The sequence below is a fragment of the Arachis hypogaea genome, chromosome 4 (assembly GCF_003086295.3).
Source record: "Arachis hypogaea cultivar Tifrunner chromosome 4, arahy.Tifrunner.gnm2.J5K5, whole genome shotgun sequence".
Classification (NCBI taxonomy): Eukaryota; Viridiplantae; Streptophyta; class Magnoliopsida; order Fabales; family Fabaceae; genus Arachis; species Arachis hypogaea.
Genome location: NC_092039.1, coordinates 98240751 through 98257622, shown reverse-complemented (window position 1 = coordinate 98257622; position 16872 = coordinate 98240751). Strand labels below are relative to the sequence as shown.

The 16872-nt window shown below is 34.7% G+C and overlaps 1 protein-coding gene across 10 annotated transcripts; it reads left to right on the top strand.

Moving 5' to 3' along the window:
• The first annotated feature begins 360 nt into the window (after window positions 1–360).
• Window positions 361–9597, top strand: LOC112797022 (pentatricopeptide repeat-containing protein At5g15010, mitochondrial). Of its 10 annotated transcripts, none has more exons than XM_072235731.1 (6): window positions 404–732; window positions 1167–1268; window positions 3448–5934; window positions 6170–6424; window positions 6750–6925; window positions 9168–9597. In XM_072235731.1, exon 3 carries the CDS (start codon window positions 3954–3956, stop codon window positions 5799–5801), a length of 1848 nt encoding a protein of 615 aa, XP_072091832.1. In that variant the 5' UTR covers window positions 404–732; window positions 1167–1268; window positions 3448–3953; the 3' UTR covers window positions 5802–5934; window positions 6170–6424; window positions 6750–6925; window positions 9168–9597. The 10 variants fall into 10 exon arrangements, with proteins under 10 accessions (XP_025695535.1, XP_072091832.1, XP_072091831.1 ...); XM_072235730.1 differs by having other exon boundaries at window positions 9148–9597; XM_072235734.1 differs by having other exon boundaries at window positions 443–732; window positions 3517–5934.
• Window positions 9598–16872: the final 7275 nt, after the last annotated feature.

The following is a 16872-nucleotide window of genomic DNA, read 5'->3' as shown; positions in this document are numbered from 1 at the left end:
ATAAAAAAATTTAAAAAGATATTATTTAAAGAATAGAGACAAATAAATTTCTAATTAATTTGAATTTAGAGACAATTAGGCATTTGTTTATTTTTGAACTGATACGTCAATAGTATTTTTTGTTTAGAATTGACAGAAAAATACCGATATGAACTGCGTTGTGTCATAGAAATAGAGGACAATAATTAAAGTGAATTATTTTTATTGTGAGGGATCGCATTATCATTATAAAAAATAGATTAAGACCAAATTAATAGTTCACTCATTTATTATTATTATTATTATTATTATTATTATTATTATTATTATTATTATTATTATTATTATTATTAAGAGGATCCATTCCTCTTCTCGGTTCTCAGTGTCAAAATAGTTATTTATTATTATTATTATTATTATTATTATTATTATTATTATTATTCCCTATTTTTCCGTTTATGTTGCGAATCCGCCAAATGATAGTAGTCGTCTCACGACTTGCTCAGACTCAAATCAATCATCCCCATTCAGAGCTCAGAGCTTGAGCTTCAATGGCGACGAAGAAGCAGAACGATGATAACACCAAGAAGGCGGGCTCTACTCACTAGTGACCCCGCAGTCCCCAACCTTCGTTCTCACCGTCGAAGAAGCCGTACGCTCGCCGTCGTTCTCACCCTCAAGCAGCCGACTCGCTTTCGCCCTTCCCTCAACTCCCCTTTTCTAGCAAAACAGTTCTGGAACTGCCCTCCTGAGGTTTTCTTAGATAACTTATTTTTCATGAATTTGATTTGCCTGAATTATGATACAGTTCTGAATTTATTTGTTATTTGATTTGATATTGTTTGGAAATTTTGTTATTGATTTGATATTGTTCTGAAAATTTTCATGATTTATTGTTTCTTCAATCTGATATAGTTCTAAAATCTGAGATAGTGAGCGTGGTCAGAGAAATTCTTACCTATACCGAGAGCAAATCTCTCTCATGCTCTAAGCCAATCTGTTAACCATAACACACAGAGCCGTCAGCCAATGCTAACCTTGTATTAGTTAGATAGTTTCAAGGGTTTGCTTCATGTTAAACTGATTCATGAAATAATTACTTAATTTCTTGTGTAATTTTCTTTCATGATTCATGAAATTTGTTGTGTGTTGCTAAAATGTGGTTGTCAAATACTCAAACTTTTCAGTCTATTTACGGGAAATCTGACCAAGGTGGCAAGTACTACAGGTAGAAAAAGAGGGCATTGTCATGGTTGGAATTGGTGGTCCTAGTGGCTCTGGAAATCAAGGTATTGATGTTGTTAATTTATTATTTTGGATGTGTTCTGTTGACGTGAATTCCGGTGTATGCTGTTGCTTTGGTTTCATCTCAACTGTTACTGGTTTCAATTTCATGTTTTCGACAAAACTTGTAGCTTTCAATAGCTTGTGAAGAAACTTGTTAATGAGTCAACGTTATATACACCATTTTATCTTTTGAAAAAATATTATATATATCTTATGGAAACATTTGGACAAAATCTAATCAATATGCTATGGATATATCAAATGAATTGATAGGTATGTCTCTTAATATTAGTTATGTTCTAAATTTATGAAGTTTGGAAGATGGTCATAAGAAAAATTGTGGCATATTAGCTGTAAGGGGTTTTTGTTACTTAGAACTGCTATTATAATTGACTATGTAATATAGAGAAGGGGATTCTGTTGGTATTCTGGAAGTATGCCTTTACACTTTGAACCTGTGATAGATTATATGTTTATAACTTGTTCCCTTTATGTTGAGCTTGAAATTTTATTTAACGAAAACAGTAATCAAATTACTTGATGCTCTTCTATCAATAGAAATTTAATTTGCTCATAATACATCTGATCAAATGGACATTCAACCTTTGCATCTGTGATTTCCATAGAATTCAAGGTTTGATGTTGACTTTATAAAGACATCACATTACTTAAATTTCATTTAATTCTAGTACCTGTCAAAAATTTGTGTTGTGTAAACCAATTTACCTTACAATTTTAAGGCATGCAAACTCTTTGCATATATTTTTCATCTACTTTATAAGACTTCTTATTCGTGATATATTATCTAGTAAATGATTGATGGCATTTGAATCATTTTTACCTGTTATTTGATACATACATTAACCACTGATATGCTGAGGATATCTTTGGCATCTACATAAGATTTTCTTAAGTAATATAGCAACTTAAACTTGACAATTTGTGAACGAATATAACTCATACAGTTCGGATTTTATATTTTTACAAACTTAAACTTGAGGTTTTCATGCCTTTTTTATTACTTACATTTACATTTACATTTTAGCTTATATCTTAGTGAACCTGATGACTTAACATCTGGTTTTGTATAGAGAAAGAAAGAAAGAAAGATTGATAATTGCCTAATAAAATAGTAACACATGTTCAAAGTTGATCTGCAGAAATATCCTCAAGTAAATTAGAGTGTCTGATAATATAGAGAGTGTGTACATTGAGTTTACTGTAGTTGGAACTGTAATAATTAGTTCATATGGAGCTCCCTTCTCTATCATGGTCACATATTAGTTAACTAAGCTAATTCTTAGGAGCTTTGATTAGGGAAATCTGGAATTGCTGTAGACGGTCTAGATGGTTTCCGGTCAGTATCTCTTCAGCAAGGGTGGGGGTCACCTACAATAACACTCAAACGTTCAAGTCAGAATGGATCAGAGAATACCCAGCTCCCCTTTATATATTGTGGGTGAGGGTTGGTTGCGAATTCCGGATTCTGGGGGTTGTTATAGAGTGAGTGGGGCTTCCTGGATTCGAATCCAAAAAGCCGTTAGGATGGAATTTCGTTGCGAGTTTGGGCCGTAAGGAACCCGAGGAGACCCTTGATAGTATGGGTTAGCCGTTGATAGGCCTTTGGCCAGGTCCAGAAACAATTAGTAATGTCATTTAATGTATTCAAAATGTATCTCTTGGATTCAAAACACAATATATAAAATGGTTTCCAATGTGAGATGATTAGTTAACTTCAATTTTTTTTTTTTGGATTCATCTCTACGTAAACCATATTACAAATGGTGAAGAAATTTTTAAAAGTATCATAAGTTGGTTGCTATAGATACCGTATTTTTTAATAATAAAATAAGCATTTTGGAAAAGAAATAAATAAATAGTTAGTAAGGCTTTGTGGTTGGTCTGCTATGATACTGCGTTTCTATTAATAACTAACTTCATCTGGAAGCAAATTTTGGTTTCTCGAAGTTGTCTTTTTTTAAAAAAAATATGTGCAAGTATGGACTCATAATACTAAGGAAACTGGTCACTCACTATTTAATGGTTGTTTTATGCATGTGACTGTACCATGATCGTTGTGCCTATCACTTCCTATATTATATCTAGCCAGTCCTTATATTGAGTGTTACAATCTGAACTAAATTTCTATAAAACCTTGTTGCTGGCTTTCTTATGTTTTAGCTGTCACTGTGAGGCATTGAACCAGCAAGTGCTTTCTCATCTTGAAGAAAAAATACCTTTTGCTTGTAGGGTAAAAGTGTTTGGCAAAAAGAGCCTTGAGACTTAACCATTTTGGTCAGTTCTTTGCATTCAAGGACATGTTGAAATATCAAATCCAGTAACCAATACATCCCAGAAGAAAAACAAACCCAGCCATTGATTTCTTGCCACTGGACACTTTCATCACTAGCCATAGCCACCATCACCTTCATCTCCCCCGTTCTTAACTTATTCCAGTGCCCTCCTGTTCGTCCATATTTTCGGTCTTTGGCCATTGCCTGCCACAAACCTGCAACACTCACAGGAGAGAGATTCCACGGCGAGAGAGCTGCTGGAGGCTCTTGATGATGGTGCTAGACTAGCTGCTCTTTGCAGCCTGCTTTTCATTTCTCTGGAGCATTTTGACAAACACGTTCAGCTACAACTTTGAGAAGCCGACTGAAGTGGGGTTTGATATTTTCTCAATCATGATCAGAGCTCGGTCCAAGCTATCTCTTTTCTCTGACATGGCACGGTGCATCAGCCACAGATCACTCCCTTTTTCTTACTTTCACAGACTTCAGCAGCCCCTTGTGAGTGCTGGTTTCAGATTTGGAGACCCTTCAAGCCCTGACACTTGTTCAGCTGTGCCTGAATTTGGCTTCCCAGTGAGGCTACTTTGTACTTCATCTTCAATAAGATTCTCTGGGGTCACTGATGCTCCTGTTCTAGGACTGGATAAGGCACTAACTGCTGCTAATGATGGTGATTATGATGATTGTAATGATGAGGATGATGACCAAGGCAAGAAGAATTATGAGATTGGTTCCCATTTTAGTCGGTTAGATTTAAGGGGTGATGGTCTTCTTGCCCAAGATGTTAAAACCATTTTGGATATAATTCATGAACCAAGTTCTGGACCATCTGGAATCAAGCACAAGCTTGAACATTGCGGTGTTTCAGCATCCTCGGAGCTGGTTGTGGAGGTCCTTTCAAGAATTCGCAACGATTGGGAAGCAGCTTTCACCTTCTTCTTGTGGGCTGGCAAGCAACCCAAGTATGCTCATTCGGTTCGCGAGTACCATTCAATGATCTCTATTCTTGCCAAGATGAGGAAGTTTGATACTGCCTGGACCTTAATTGAGGAAATGAGAGGCGGAAGTACTGGTCCATCTCTTGTGACGCCTCAAACTCTTATGATTATGATTAGGAGATATTGTGCCGTGCATGATGTTGGAAGGGCTATAAACACATTTTATGTTCATAAAAGGTTTAACTTTCAAGTTGGATTAGAAGAATTTCAAGGCCTTCTATCTGCTCTTTGTAGGTACAAGAATGTAGAAGATGCTGAGCACTTGTTGTTCTGCAATAAGAATGTATTTCCACTTGACACCAAAAGCTTTAACATCATTCTGAATGGATGGTGCAATTTAATCGTTAGCACACGTAATGCAGACCGAATTTGGCAGGAGATGAGCAAGAGAGGAATCCGGTATGATGTCGTCTCCTATTCGAGTATCATATCTTGCTATTCAAAAACTTCTACACTTTACAAGGTGCTCAAGCTGTTTGACGAGATGAAGACAAGGAACATTACTCCTGATAGGAAGGTTTATAATGCAGTCATCCATGCCCTTGCCAAAGCTAGGCACATAAAAGAAGCTGTCAATCTCATTGGAACAATGGAAGCCAACAATGTTACCCCAGATGCTGTTAGTTACAACTCCCTGATAAAGCCTCTGTGCAAAGCTCGTAAAATGGACGAAGCTAAAGAGGTCTTTGATGACATGTTGAAGCGGGGTCTATCACCTACAGTTCGGACTTTTCATGCTTTCTTTCGTATATTAAGGACCAGAGAAGAGGTATTTGAGCTTTTAGACAAAATGAGAGAACTCAGATGCTGTCCAACTATCGAGACCTACATAATGCTGATAAGAAAGTTCTGCCGTTGGCGCCAGCTTGATGATGTCTTAAAGATATGGAATAAAATGAGAGAAGATGGAGTCAGCCATGATCGTAGTTCGTATATTGTACTGATTCATGGGCTATTTTTGAATGAAAAGCTAGAGGAAGCACATAAATATTATGTAGAAATGCTGGAGAAAGGCTTTGCTCCCGAACCCAAGACAGAAAAAATTATTCAGGCATGGATTTATGGGAGACAAGTAACACAAGATCGGGTGACAGATTTACATGACGATCAAGTGGAACATGATACACTGAGAAAGAAAGACAAGGCTAAACCAAGTAAATTTGAGAAGGAAAAATCTTTTCTTCACAAACCAGAGACCAGAAGAGTAATTAGAGAGAAGGGGTTTTCTTTCTGGGAGCAATAAATCCTTCATGACCTTTTTCGTTTACAGATTGTACTTGTTTCTTGCACTTCTCGAATTCAATTCTACAGTGCTAATTGGTGATGTCTGGAGACTTCATGCTTTAATTGCTTTGCCATAACCGAGAGTTATAAAGGTTGGTGCATTTTTTTGAACAATCTTTTTGTTTCCCTTATACACTTGTAAACTATTCCATAAAGTCTATACAGATATAAACTTAAATTCTTATTGGCTTAATAATTAACTTTGGGAAATGTTCTAATACTGGACCTGACCTGAACTCAGGTATATTTGTGAAACTGAGTTTGGGGTTTTATATTCCAAAGTGGAGTTAGAAACCGAAACCAATGCTGTGATCTCTTTGATTGCAGAGGAAAATATGATTTCGTAGCCATCTGTAGAGACCTGTTAAACTATGCATTTCGGAGGTAAAATTATCACAGAAGCTGCATGAAAAATCTGAATAATTTACCTTGAGTTACGAGGTGGGAAGGTGAAAGAAACATACACACATCGTTCAACTGCAACTGAAAGGCTTCCCCTGAACCAAAGACAAAAAACTACTTCAGGATCTTGTTTCTGTGCTCCAATCGAATAATGTTTATCTATGAAGATTATGCTTATTGGTGTGTGCACATTTCAATTACAAAACTTCTATGCTCCAAACTGCACTTGTCATCCTCTTAGTGTATTTGGAGACTTCAATTGCCTTGTTATAAGCTAGAGTTACAGGGTTCTTCTGTTTCTAAAATAACCCCAATTTCGTTTGTAGCTTCACAATCGCGAAAGATGCAGCGTAGCCATGTTCACATGGCTATTCTCACTAGTATTAGTTTGAATTCTGTCTTTTCCGCCCATACATGAGTATCTTACTGTTTAAATTATGGACAAGGCCTTGTACTAAGATGTTAATTATTCTTGCAATTTTAATTAACTTGTTCATTGTTGTAGACTGGTGTCGCTGATCCAAACAAATCGAATTCCAATGTTCTTCTGGTGGATTACAAGGTTTCTGCTAAGAGAGCATGTGATGAAAGCATTCTTATATTCCCTTAACAGCAAGGAGAGACTTCCCTATGTATGCATGGATCTCACATACCAATATACACTGCTCGTTGAGGGATTTGGTAAGTTTGCAATATAGTTATGCATCTTAAAGTTTATGACAAATTCTATAGATTAAAAGATATTAAATAGTCATTTTTAGTTTCTTGTATTTCTAGGAATATAGGAATATCTTGATCCTGAATGTGATATACCCTAAATTTTGGAGATTAGTTTCTATATCTATGCACAGGTCTGTTTGGTATTAGAGGGTTCAACAAGGGATTTACTTAGATATGAAACGTAGTATATATAGCTTTGAGCCTTTGATGAATTGTCTAACTAATTTGAAAAGAAGTTTGCATTACGATACTAAGTCTTTAACCCAAGGCACAGAGAATGTTAATTAGTTATAATATAGGCATATGCATTTGTGCACCTTAGTGCATGACGATTAATCGGTTACCAAATAAATCCCACCCCATTCCTAGTAATATTCCTTACAGAAAATGGAAATAAAAATTTTGGCACTTAAAGTTGCTAGCAAGAAAACGTTTATTTTCAAAGCCTGCTTTAAAATTATAATATTTTGGTTCGGTCAGACATACCTAAATGCACCTTACTAATGACACTTGATTATAATACAATAGGTTAAGTGATGGTTTGTTTCTACGTAGTTGAAATGAAATCATTTTAGTTGACCATCGTATTCATATATATATAATCGAGTTAAAGTGGCAACTGTATTGCGACAGCTAAGAAAAAAAATCAAAATCGAGTTTAATTACGAGAGGCTGCTACAATGACTCAATGAGTCAATTGTGTCACCTTCGTAGCCGCCACAATCTTCCAAATGTTACTATAAATATTACTTGGCGTTTTCTCACTTTTTATTTTGTATATGATAAAATAAAAGTGTAATTCAGGTAAATGGTAGTGTTAGATGTTGAAATCTGCTGGGGGCTAATTTTAGATAGGGACATGTAATTCCCCCATCGATTTTTTAGTGTCCTACATTAAGTTTATTTTAAATTAAGTTCAAATTATTTATTGAGTTTGATCCCATCTTAAAATAAAAATGATTTCATCAAGTTGGATCCGTCATTCAGAGAACAATAGTATATGATTAAAGAGAATTTTTCATAAAGACCTTTTCTGTTTAGTAAGAGTTTGGTTCTTTAATCATGTGGAATATGAATGGTTAAATAATTATTTTGTAATATATATTGAAAGGGATACAATTGATGATTCTATTCAGAATAATAAAATTATTTAGAGAAAGTATAGGGAGCCAATAGAATATTTGTACAATGTGCACAATGGAGATTTAGGGAGTATTAGAGATATAACCATTAGTGTTACTTTTTTCCATTAATGTAAGCTTTTGGGATGAGTGGTATCATGACATGGTATTAGAGCTTTAGATTTGAAACATCAAGAGTTCAATCCTTAGTGAACCTCAAAATCAGCTTAAACACATGAGATGTTTATTATCCCTAATATTCGAATGATTATTTTGGATATTATCCCTAGCAGGACTCATTGTAGATATCTGAAAAAGAAAATCTATGAACCATTTTTATATGCAGCCAAACAGTTAATTTTTTAGAATATTCTAATTTTAGAATTTTAAGAAAATAGTTTTATGCTAAAAAAATATGCATCTTCCTAGTCTCCTTCCTTTTTTTTTCTCTTTCTTTGCATCTCTTCTCCCCCTCTACGCCTCTCTCTCCATGTCTCTTCTCCGGATCACTGTCGCTTGTTGCTCCGCGCGCTCATCACTGTCGCTCAGAAGCCATCCCACTCGCCCTTAATAGCCGTGCATCCTCCACTCAAATGATGTTGAAAAACGCCCGTCACGGTTACGCCACACACGACGTTCCAAATTCGCGTCGTTGTGATGCACTATCCTTCAAGGGACAATTGCTTCTTAATCGTAAAATAGTAGCACAAATGGGTATCTTAAAGGGAAATTGCGTTCTTATGATTGCCAACGAAATCATAACATAAAATAAGAATTCCCTGGAGAATGAATTTCGGGAAGGTAGTAGAGTAGGGATTTGTATGATAAAATAGAATTCATATGATAAAGTCATCAAAATGAACAAGCACGGCTCAATAAAAAAAAAGATTGATTCTTTGTTATAGATTATCTTTTTTCTTATAAGACAACAATCAAAATTTGATTGTCATAGTTTTCGTTTTCGAACAAAACATCAATCCACATTTGATTTGTGTTTCAATTCCAATTTGAATTCACATTCATGCATTTACAATTCATGTAACGGTATTGATACTCCTAAAGGGTGTTCTATTTGCTCGTAGCTCGCGATTAATACCGGATAAAGCAAATCTCGGTTTTCGTTTCCCTTGTGATGGATCCGGAAGAGGAGGGACATGCCAAGTATCCGCTTGGGATCATGTCTTCTTGGGGCTATTCTGGATGTACAATGCAATTTCAGTAGTCATATTCCATTTCAATTGGAAAATGCAGTCAGATGTTAACGTCGCTTATAAGTCGTTCATCACTAGCATCCACACACCCCCCGCTTTGAACGATGCAGGAGAACATTCGTTCTTTTTTGCCGCTTGCAAGAGTTTGCACTAACGAGATAATGTTATTCTTTCAAGTTTTTTTTTTTTTTTTTGAGTTAAGTTTTGGATGTTCTTTTTTCATGATTTTAGATATTTTTTTATTGTTTTTGGATGTAATTTTTTAAAACATAAAAAAAGAAACATTTAAAACTATTAAAAATATATATATAAAACCTAACACCCAAAACATAATAGAAAGAAACATTTGAAAAATAAAAAGAAGAAACGTCTAACATTATTAAAAAATATCCAAAATTATTGAAAAAAAAACATCGTAACCAACCAGAGAGAGGGAAGAAACTTTCCAACGTCTATGTCAACATCCTCTCACTTCTCAACTTTGGAGGAGTTGGCACGGTGGTAAGCCATTGGAAATAAAAGTGAAATTAGTACTACTCTATTTAGAGATGCGTTTTTTTTTTCCTCATTGAACTTCTTTTGCAATCTATATATTAATTGGCTGCAGCTGACTAGTACCCTAATTGATTACTTAACAAAGTTATATTTAAAATTGAATCCCGCCTAGTGCATGCAGTAACTCATTGGCTAGCGGCAGATCCTTAAATGGAGCTCAAAATCGCGACGGATTAGTTCTTGACCTGTCGAGTTGGAGGATACCGTAGAAAATAAAAAAAAAGTTATATTTAAAAATTTGCAGAGGTAAATTTTGCATGACCCTCAACGTTTTTTGTATACTTTACGATATATTTTGTATGTATTTGTGAATTAAAAAAAAAAATTCGCCACCTATAAATTCGTAAAAATAAAATTAAAATTGAAATGTGGATTTGCTCCTGCGAATTCACAAAATTAAAACGTCAAAAAATTAATTTGTTCTTGATGAATTGTCTAATCAAAATTAGCTCCTAACAATTTTTCAAACTCTCATATTTCAGAAAATTACCTGCATAGCTCATTTTTCAAAATTTCACAAATTAAAGTTATCTATCATATCAAAAATTTTTAGTCTATACCTTTCTTTCTTACATTTGTAGCCTATATTTACGTATAACTCGGACTCGTACAAAGAAACACTCGTAAAATAGACACTTTTGTAGTGCAAATATTTCATATGCAATAATTTTAAGAATTTGATTTTTTTTTAGCACTTTTACAATAATGATTATTAAACGCATCTTTATTTTGTGTCAAACTTTAGATGACAAAAAAGTGAATTTGTGTAGGACTATTGTTATTTTAACGAAGCTAATATCGTACAGATGAAGAAAAGGTCAAGGAAAAAAAAAGTAACCTAAAAAAATTATTTGGGTACATAAATTCGTCTTTAAAAGATAATTAATTTTTTAAAATTTTAAAAATATTTTACTAATTATATTAATTCTTGAAAAATATAATAGTCAGTCAAATCGATCATTTCATTATTCTAAAAACGATGTGACACTTAACGCAATATATTATGATTAAAATAATAAAAAAATTAATTTGATTAATGTTTATATTTTTTTAGAGACAAATATAATTAACAAAATCTTTTAGAAGATTGATTTAAATAACAAATTATCTTTTAAGAATGAATTAAACTATTAATTCATTTTTAAATTGTGGAAAACACCTATTCAAATTTGTCCCTCACAATACAGAAGTGCATGAATCAGTGCATAATTAGAGTCTGCTAACATTATCTTTTTGGCCTCAACTGAATCATCAACGTCCCAACTAATTATTAGACTTTTCTATTTGTTCGACCTAAGTTAAATTGAGATCTCACAAATTGAATATCTAGGCTGCTTTTTTTCTCACTAGAATAATATATATAGGCTCTTTGGCATAATGTTTACCACTCATAGCCCAAAATTTCTGTCATAGCTTTTGTATTAGTTTAATTTTCACGTTTCATCTCCCAGGTAGCAATAGCCAATTCAGATTTTATTGCTGAATATATAAACACATTTAAGCACAGACCGATCAATAATAATGGTGCCACAGTTCTCAATTGCACATATTTTATTTTCTTTGCTATTATCATTATATCATCATTATGAATGAGATTGACTCGTTCCTCTTGGTGATGACCACTCATGGCCAGAGAGTTAGAATTGAATCTTAGAAAGATATTTTATACATAGTACAGTGATTGAGTGATTCAAAATGAATAATGAAATCCTCTTCAATTTATTAATTGATGCTGTGTATCCATCCGTATATGATGCTTCGTTTTCAATTAGATCCATTAAAACCAAGAACCTTGTGGGGTTGTTGCTATTACAAGTACAAACAAAGTTTTGAATTGAAGTGAAAGCTGAAATTATGAAGATAGAAGAGTAATTTGTCTTCTTATGTCACATGCAAAATTATTAGTGGAGCATGTTAATGTTACGTAGTGTATCATGCATGAGATGAGAGATAAGAGGTACGCAATCTAAAAAGCATGACTCGTAAAGCCACGTGTCGGTTTCAGATATGGAAATCCAAGTTGAAGAGTTTGAGATCAAATAAACTACCATTACTACTGCAGCCACGTGTTGCTTTGCAGTGAAGCCAAACCCATTTTTGGCTTTTGCATGGTACTATTAGTAGCCTTGATTGTTTAAAATTAATCATTAAATAGTAACCATAATACTTAGAGGAGAGAGAGAAAAAAAGTATTTGTTTTATTTAATATTTATTAATAATATTAATAAATATTAAATAAAATACCTTTTAGTTAATTTTTAGTTAATTTTTTGTTATTAAATATTTTTAAATTAATAATTTTATTTTTATCAAATTTATAGATTGATATTTTTCAGCTTGTTAGTGGTAAAATAATATTATATGATCGGCAAAGAGTTTATTATTTTTTATTAATATTTAACTAGTTTAAATTTTAATAGCAGAAAAATAAAATATTACCTAATATTGATAAAAAAGTTAATCTTTTAATATTTTTTGAATAATATTAAAAAATTAAATTTTTAATCAATATTAATTAATTTTTTAAATTATTTTATTTATTTTAAATTTGAGATTTTAAATAATAAATTATTAATCTAAAATCCTAAATTATAAATTAAAAAAATTAAAATTAAAAATATAATTAATATTAACTAACAAAAATTAATTTTTGTTACTTTTTTATATATAAATTGTGCTAGTCAAATATGATTGACGAAAGATATTGATTAGTTATATTTTCAAATTTTGTTCCACGAAAAACACTACAAAAATAGGATTGGATCATTAAACAATTTATAAATATCTAATCATATGCATGTGGTAGAACAATATTAAACAGCCTTCAAATTGACGAGCAAGCAGTTATGAGTTTGAGAAGAAATTTTAAATTCGTGCATTACGTATGCAATTCAGTTTAAAAAAATACTGTTATGGGTCCTGAATAAACGATGAATAATATTCAAAACAAATCATTAAGATTATATTGACCAATTTCATGCTTATGAATTGGATTAAAAACTTAAAAGATAAAACAATAAGCGAAGTAAGTATGAGTAATCTATGTTGATATTTTGGCCACACCTTTTTGTGGTGTTATTGAGAGCACAAGCATGCAAAAAGGTCGACAAAATGCGAACAAGCCGTTACCACAGTACGGTAATCCTTGAACGTTGCTGGTCCCGAGTTGTACGGACGATTATGTGATGGATCAAAATCAAATAGGTATTAAATGGATTCGAATCTTCCGTGCGGATCGGAAAGCCACATGATATAAAGTTGTGAAATTTAAGTAACTAATAAACTGTGCAAAGCAAGCATTAGGCTCCTTTGTTGCAATTCTTATAATAAGAGTGTCCACATGTAGTTTTGTTTTACTAATTTTGTTCTTTTGCTATTTGTTTATGATAATGATTTTTCAAAAATTGTGGATTCACAGGTCATTAGACGAGCTTCTATGGAAAAAAATTTATTGATGTTCTTTAAAAAACGAGGATAACTATATTTTTTGTCCGTGAAATTTGATAAAAATTTTAAAAATATTTTTAAATTTTATTTTGTTTTAATTTTATTCCAAAAATTTTGTATTTGCATCAAATATATTTCTGATGGCTAATTTTTTAAAAAATTTAAGACCGATTCAACAACAATTTCATAAAAACAACCCCTCAACACATGCAAATCAAGCATAATTTTCATGTGTTATTGTTAGATTAGTCTTAAATTTTTTAAAAATTTAGCCGTCGAGGGTATATTTGATACAAATCGAAAATTTTTGGAATAAAATTGAAACAAAATAAAACTTAAGGGTATTTTTGAAACTTTTACAAACTTTAGGGACAAAAAGTATACTTTATCCAAAATATTAAAAAATAAAAATAATTTTATATTTAAATATATATATATAAAAATGTTATTTTATTTAATAATTATGTTGGAGTATTATTCTAAAAGTTACCTGAAACTGTGATTTGGGTCTAAACGTGAGGTCCAATATCCTTTTGAGGTTTTGTCCGACATTTCTGGTGCTGAGGTGCTGTCGTCCGACATCTTGGTGAAGGTGAAGGGTGGTACCTACAAGGAACTCCGATACTTAAGTTTGCAAGGATTTTAGGCAGATTTTTATGTAAATTAAAGTTGAGAAAAACGTAAGATGGAGAGGGTATTTATATAGTTGGAATGGTGGCAACCACCTTTGTAACCTCCCATCCTATCTTATTGAGTAGTTATCTTCTCTCTTTTTATCTAGGAGTTGTTGGGTTGTTATGATCTCATATTTTGAATATGAGTTTGTTAGTAGAGGCAGTTATGGTCCTGCCAAGAGGTCAGGTAGACGAAGTCGGTTGCGAGGGTTTTATAGACCTTCGGCTTCATTTGTTTTGGACCTGACTTTAAGTTTTGGGTCAAGATATAAATAGTGTCCCTACTTAAGGCCAAGCTTCTTCAGGTCAGGCTCAAACACTTCTAAGTCGATCTTGATTTCTTGTAGCTTTAGCTCAGATAAGTCGGGTTTTATGATCTGCCTTGGGGAACAAATCGGATACTCGAGATGATTTAGATTTGATTGTTATGTCTTTTTGTAATTATTCGCGCGTCTTTTCGGATACCTTGATTACCGTGGATGTCATTAAATGAGGGATAGAATTACTGTTTTGCCCCTAGTGGTTATATATACACAATCCTCTTTCTCTTTTATCGCTTCTTCAATTTCTGAGAATTTGCTTCATTTCTCTCAAAACTTCCTTCTTCTTCACTGTGACTCTCATTTTTATTGATCAAGTCTTCTCTCAAGATTTCTCCATCTTAGAGTTCTGCTTCAAGTCTTCGTGTTTCTTGAGACGTTTGGGATCGTTTGTATGCATTGTTGTTGCGCGCGTTCTCCTTGCCTTCTGTTCATCATTAAGGTTGCCTTTCCTTTCTGTTCATACCCTGGGTTGAGCTGTACGATCCAAGCTGACCAAAGACACAAGTGATCGACCTCTTCAGGTTGGGTCGCCACCGACCTCTTCTAAAAGAGTTCGGCCAAAACACCATAGAGGCCCAAGCAGGCCCAAACAAAGGAACACTGCCCAATCTAAAGGCAGCAAAATCCTAGAAAGATAAGGCAGTTCCCCTAAAAGATAAGATGAATTCACTCAAAGGATAAGATAAGATAACTAAACTTATCTCATAGAAAGGTCATTCCCCACTACTATAAATATACTAGAGTACCCATGTATAACTCATACTCTGATTCTACACAAAAATCCTGCCTAAAGCACGTGCTAACTTAAGCATCGGAGTCTCTTGCAAGTACCACTACCCTCCAGTTATCAAGGATTAGCAGCACCACCAAGTCCAACAAGTCAGACACGACAGCTCCGACCACAACAGCAGATCTCATCCGAGATCGACCTTCAGTTTCAGGTAATCCTCGGAACATTGGCGCCATTGCCGGGGACCTTGGCAGTCATTCCATCATCATGGCAGACAACCTTTACAACGATCATAACTCCGGTTTAGAAGAAAGGACGCTGCATAAAAACACGAACATCACACCGAAAGATACATCTTAACCAAACGGAGACAAGCATTCTCCAAACACAGAAATTCTAGATGCCCTCCGAGAACAGCAAGACCATCTCAAGCAGCTCGAACAAGAAGCCGAACACCAGCGCAAAGTCGAAAGAGACCTTCGGAGGGAAACAAGACGACGTCGAGAGCTAGAAGACAAGCTCCTAAAGCTCGAGGCTGATCTCAAATCTAAAACCATTCGATCCAATCAGGAAGATAGCTCGCACAAGGACCAAGATCCATTCACCAAAGAGATCATGAAAGCTAAAGTCCCAAAGGACTTCAAAGCTCCCGACATGACCCCACACGATGGTACATCGGATCCAAGCCATCATCTCAGCAATTTTAGAAGTAGGATGTATCTCAACGATGCCTCCGATGTAATCCACTGTAAAGCTTTCCCGACCACCTTAACCAAAACGGCAAAGTGGTTCGACAGCTTGCCACCAAGGTCAATAGCAAGCTTCGATGACCTCGCCAAAAAGTTCCTAGCCAGATTCTCCATCCAAAAGGACAAAGCCAAACATGCCCCAAGCCTATTAGGGATTAAGCAAGGAGATTGGGAGAGCCTCCGCAACTACATGGAAAGATTCAACAAGGTGTGTCTAGACATACAAAGTCTGCTAACAGAAGCATCCATCATGGGTCTCATCAATGGTCTACGAGAAGGACCCTTTAGCCACTCCATATTAAAAAAGTATCCAACAACTCTAAACGAGGTACAAGAACGGGCGGAAAAGTATATTAACATGGAGGAGAACACTCGACTAGGAGAAAATTCAAAATCCGGATTCTGCTACCCTCCTCGGGACAAGGCTAAAGAGTTCGGGAAAAAAGAAGACTAACCTACTGAAAAACCTAGAAAATATCACAACTACACTCCACTAAGAGTGTCCCTTGTGGATGTATACAGGGAGATATGCAACACTGAGAAGATCCCCCCACCTCGCCCAATCAAACACAAAAGAGGAGGGGGAAACCGGACAGAGTACTGCGAATACCACCGAATCTATGGACACTCTACCAACAAGTGCTTCGACCTAAAGAATGTAATAGAGAAATTGGCAAGAGAAGGGTGACTAGATCGGTACTTAGCCAATAAAGCGGATGAGCCAAGAAAAAGAAGAAGGGATGAAGAGATCGGACGAACTGAACGCCCACCTCACACCCCTGAGAGACATGTTCATATGATAAATTGGGGATTCGCAGGAGGAGGAATTTATAAATCATCCCACAAACGATACCTTAAAGAGGTATATCATGTTAGAGAAGGGGACAGGTCGCTCAACCTCCCCACTATTACCTTTACCCAAGAGGACGCAACAGGCATCATCCCGGGGCATGACGATCCCATGGTCATCACCATCATACTGGCCAATGCTAATCTCCACCGAACATTGGTAGACCAGGGGAGCTCCGCAGACATCTTGTTCAAAGCCGCCTTCGACAAGCTCAGCCTACAAGAGAAAGAGCTCAGAGCGTACCCGAA

What these genes read in the sequence shown, in the direction of transcription:
- LOC112797022 (XM_072235732.1), top strand. Translation starts at nt 3,954, where the DNA reads ATGATCAGAGCTCGGTCCAAGCTATCTCTTTTCTCTGACATGGCACGG.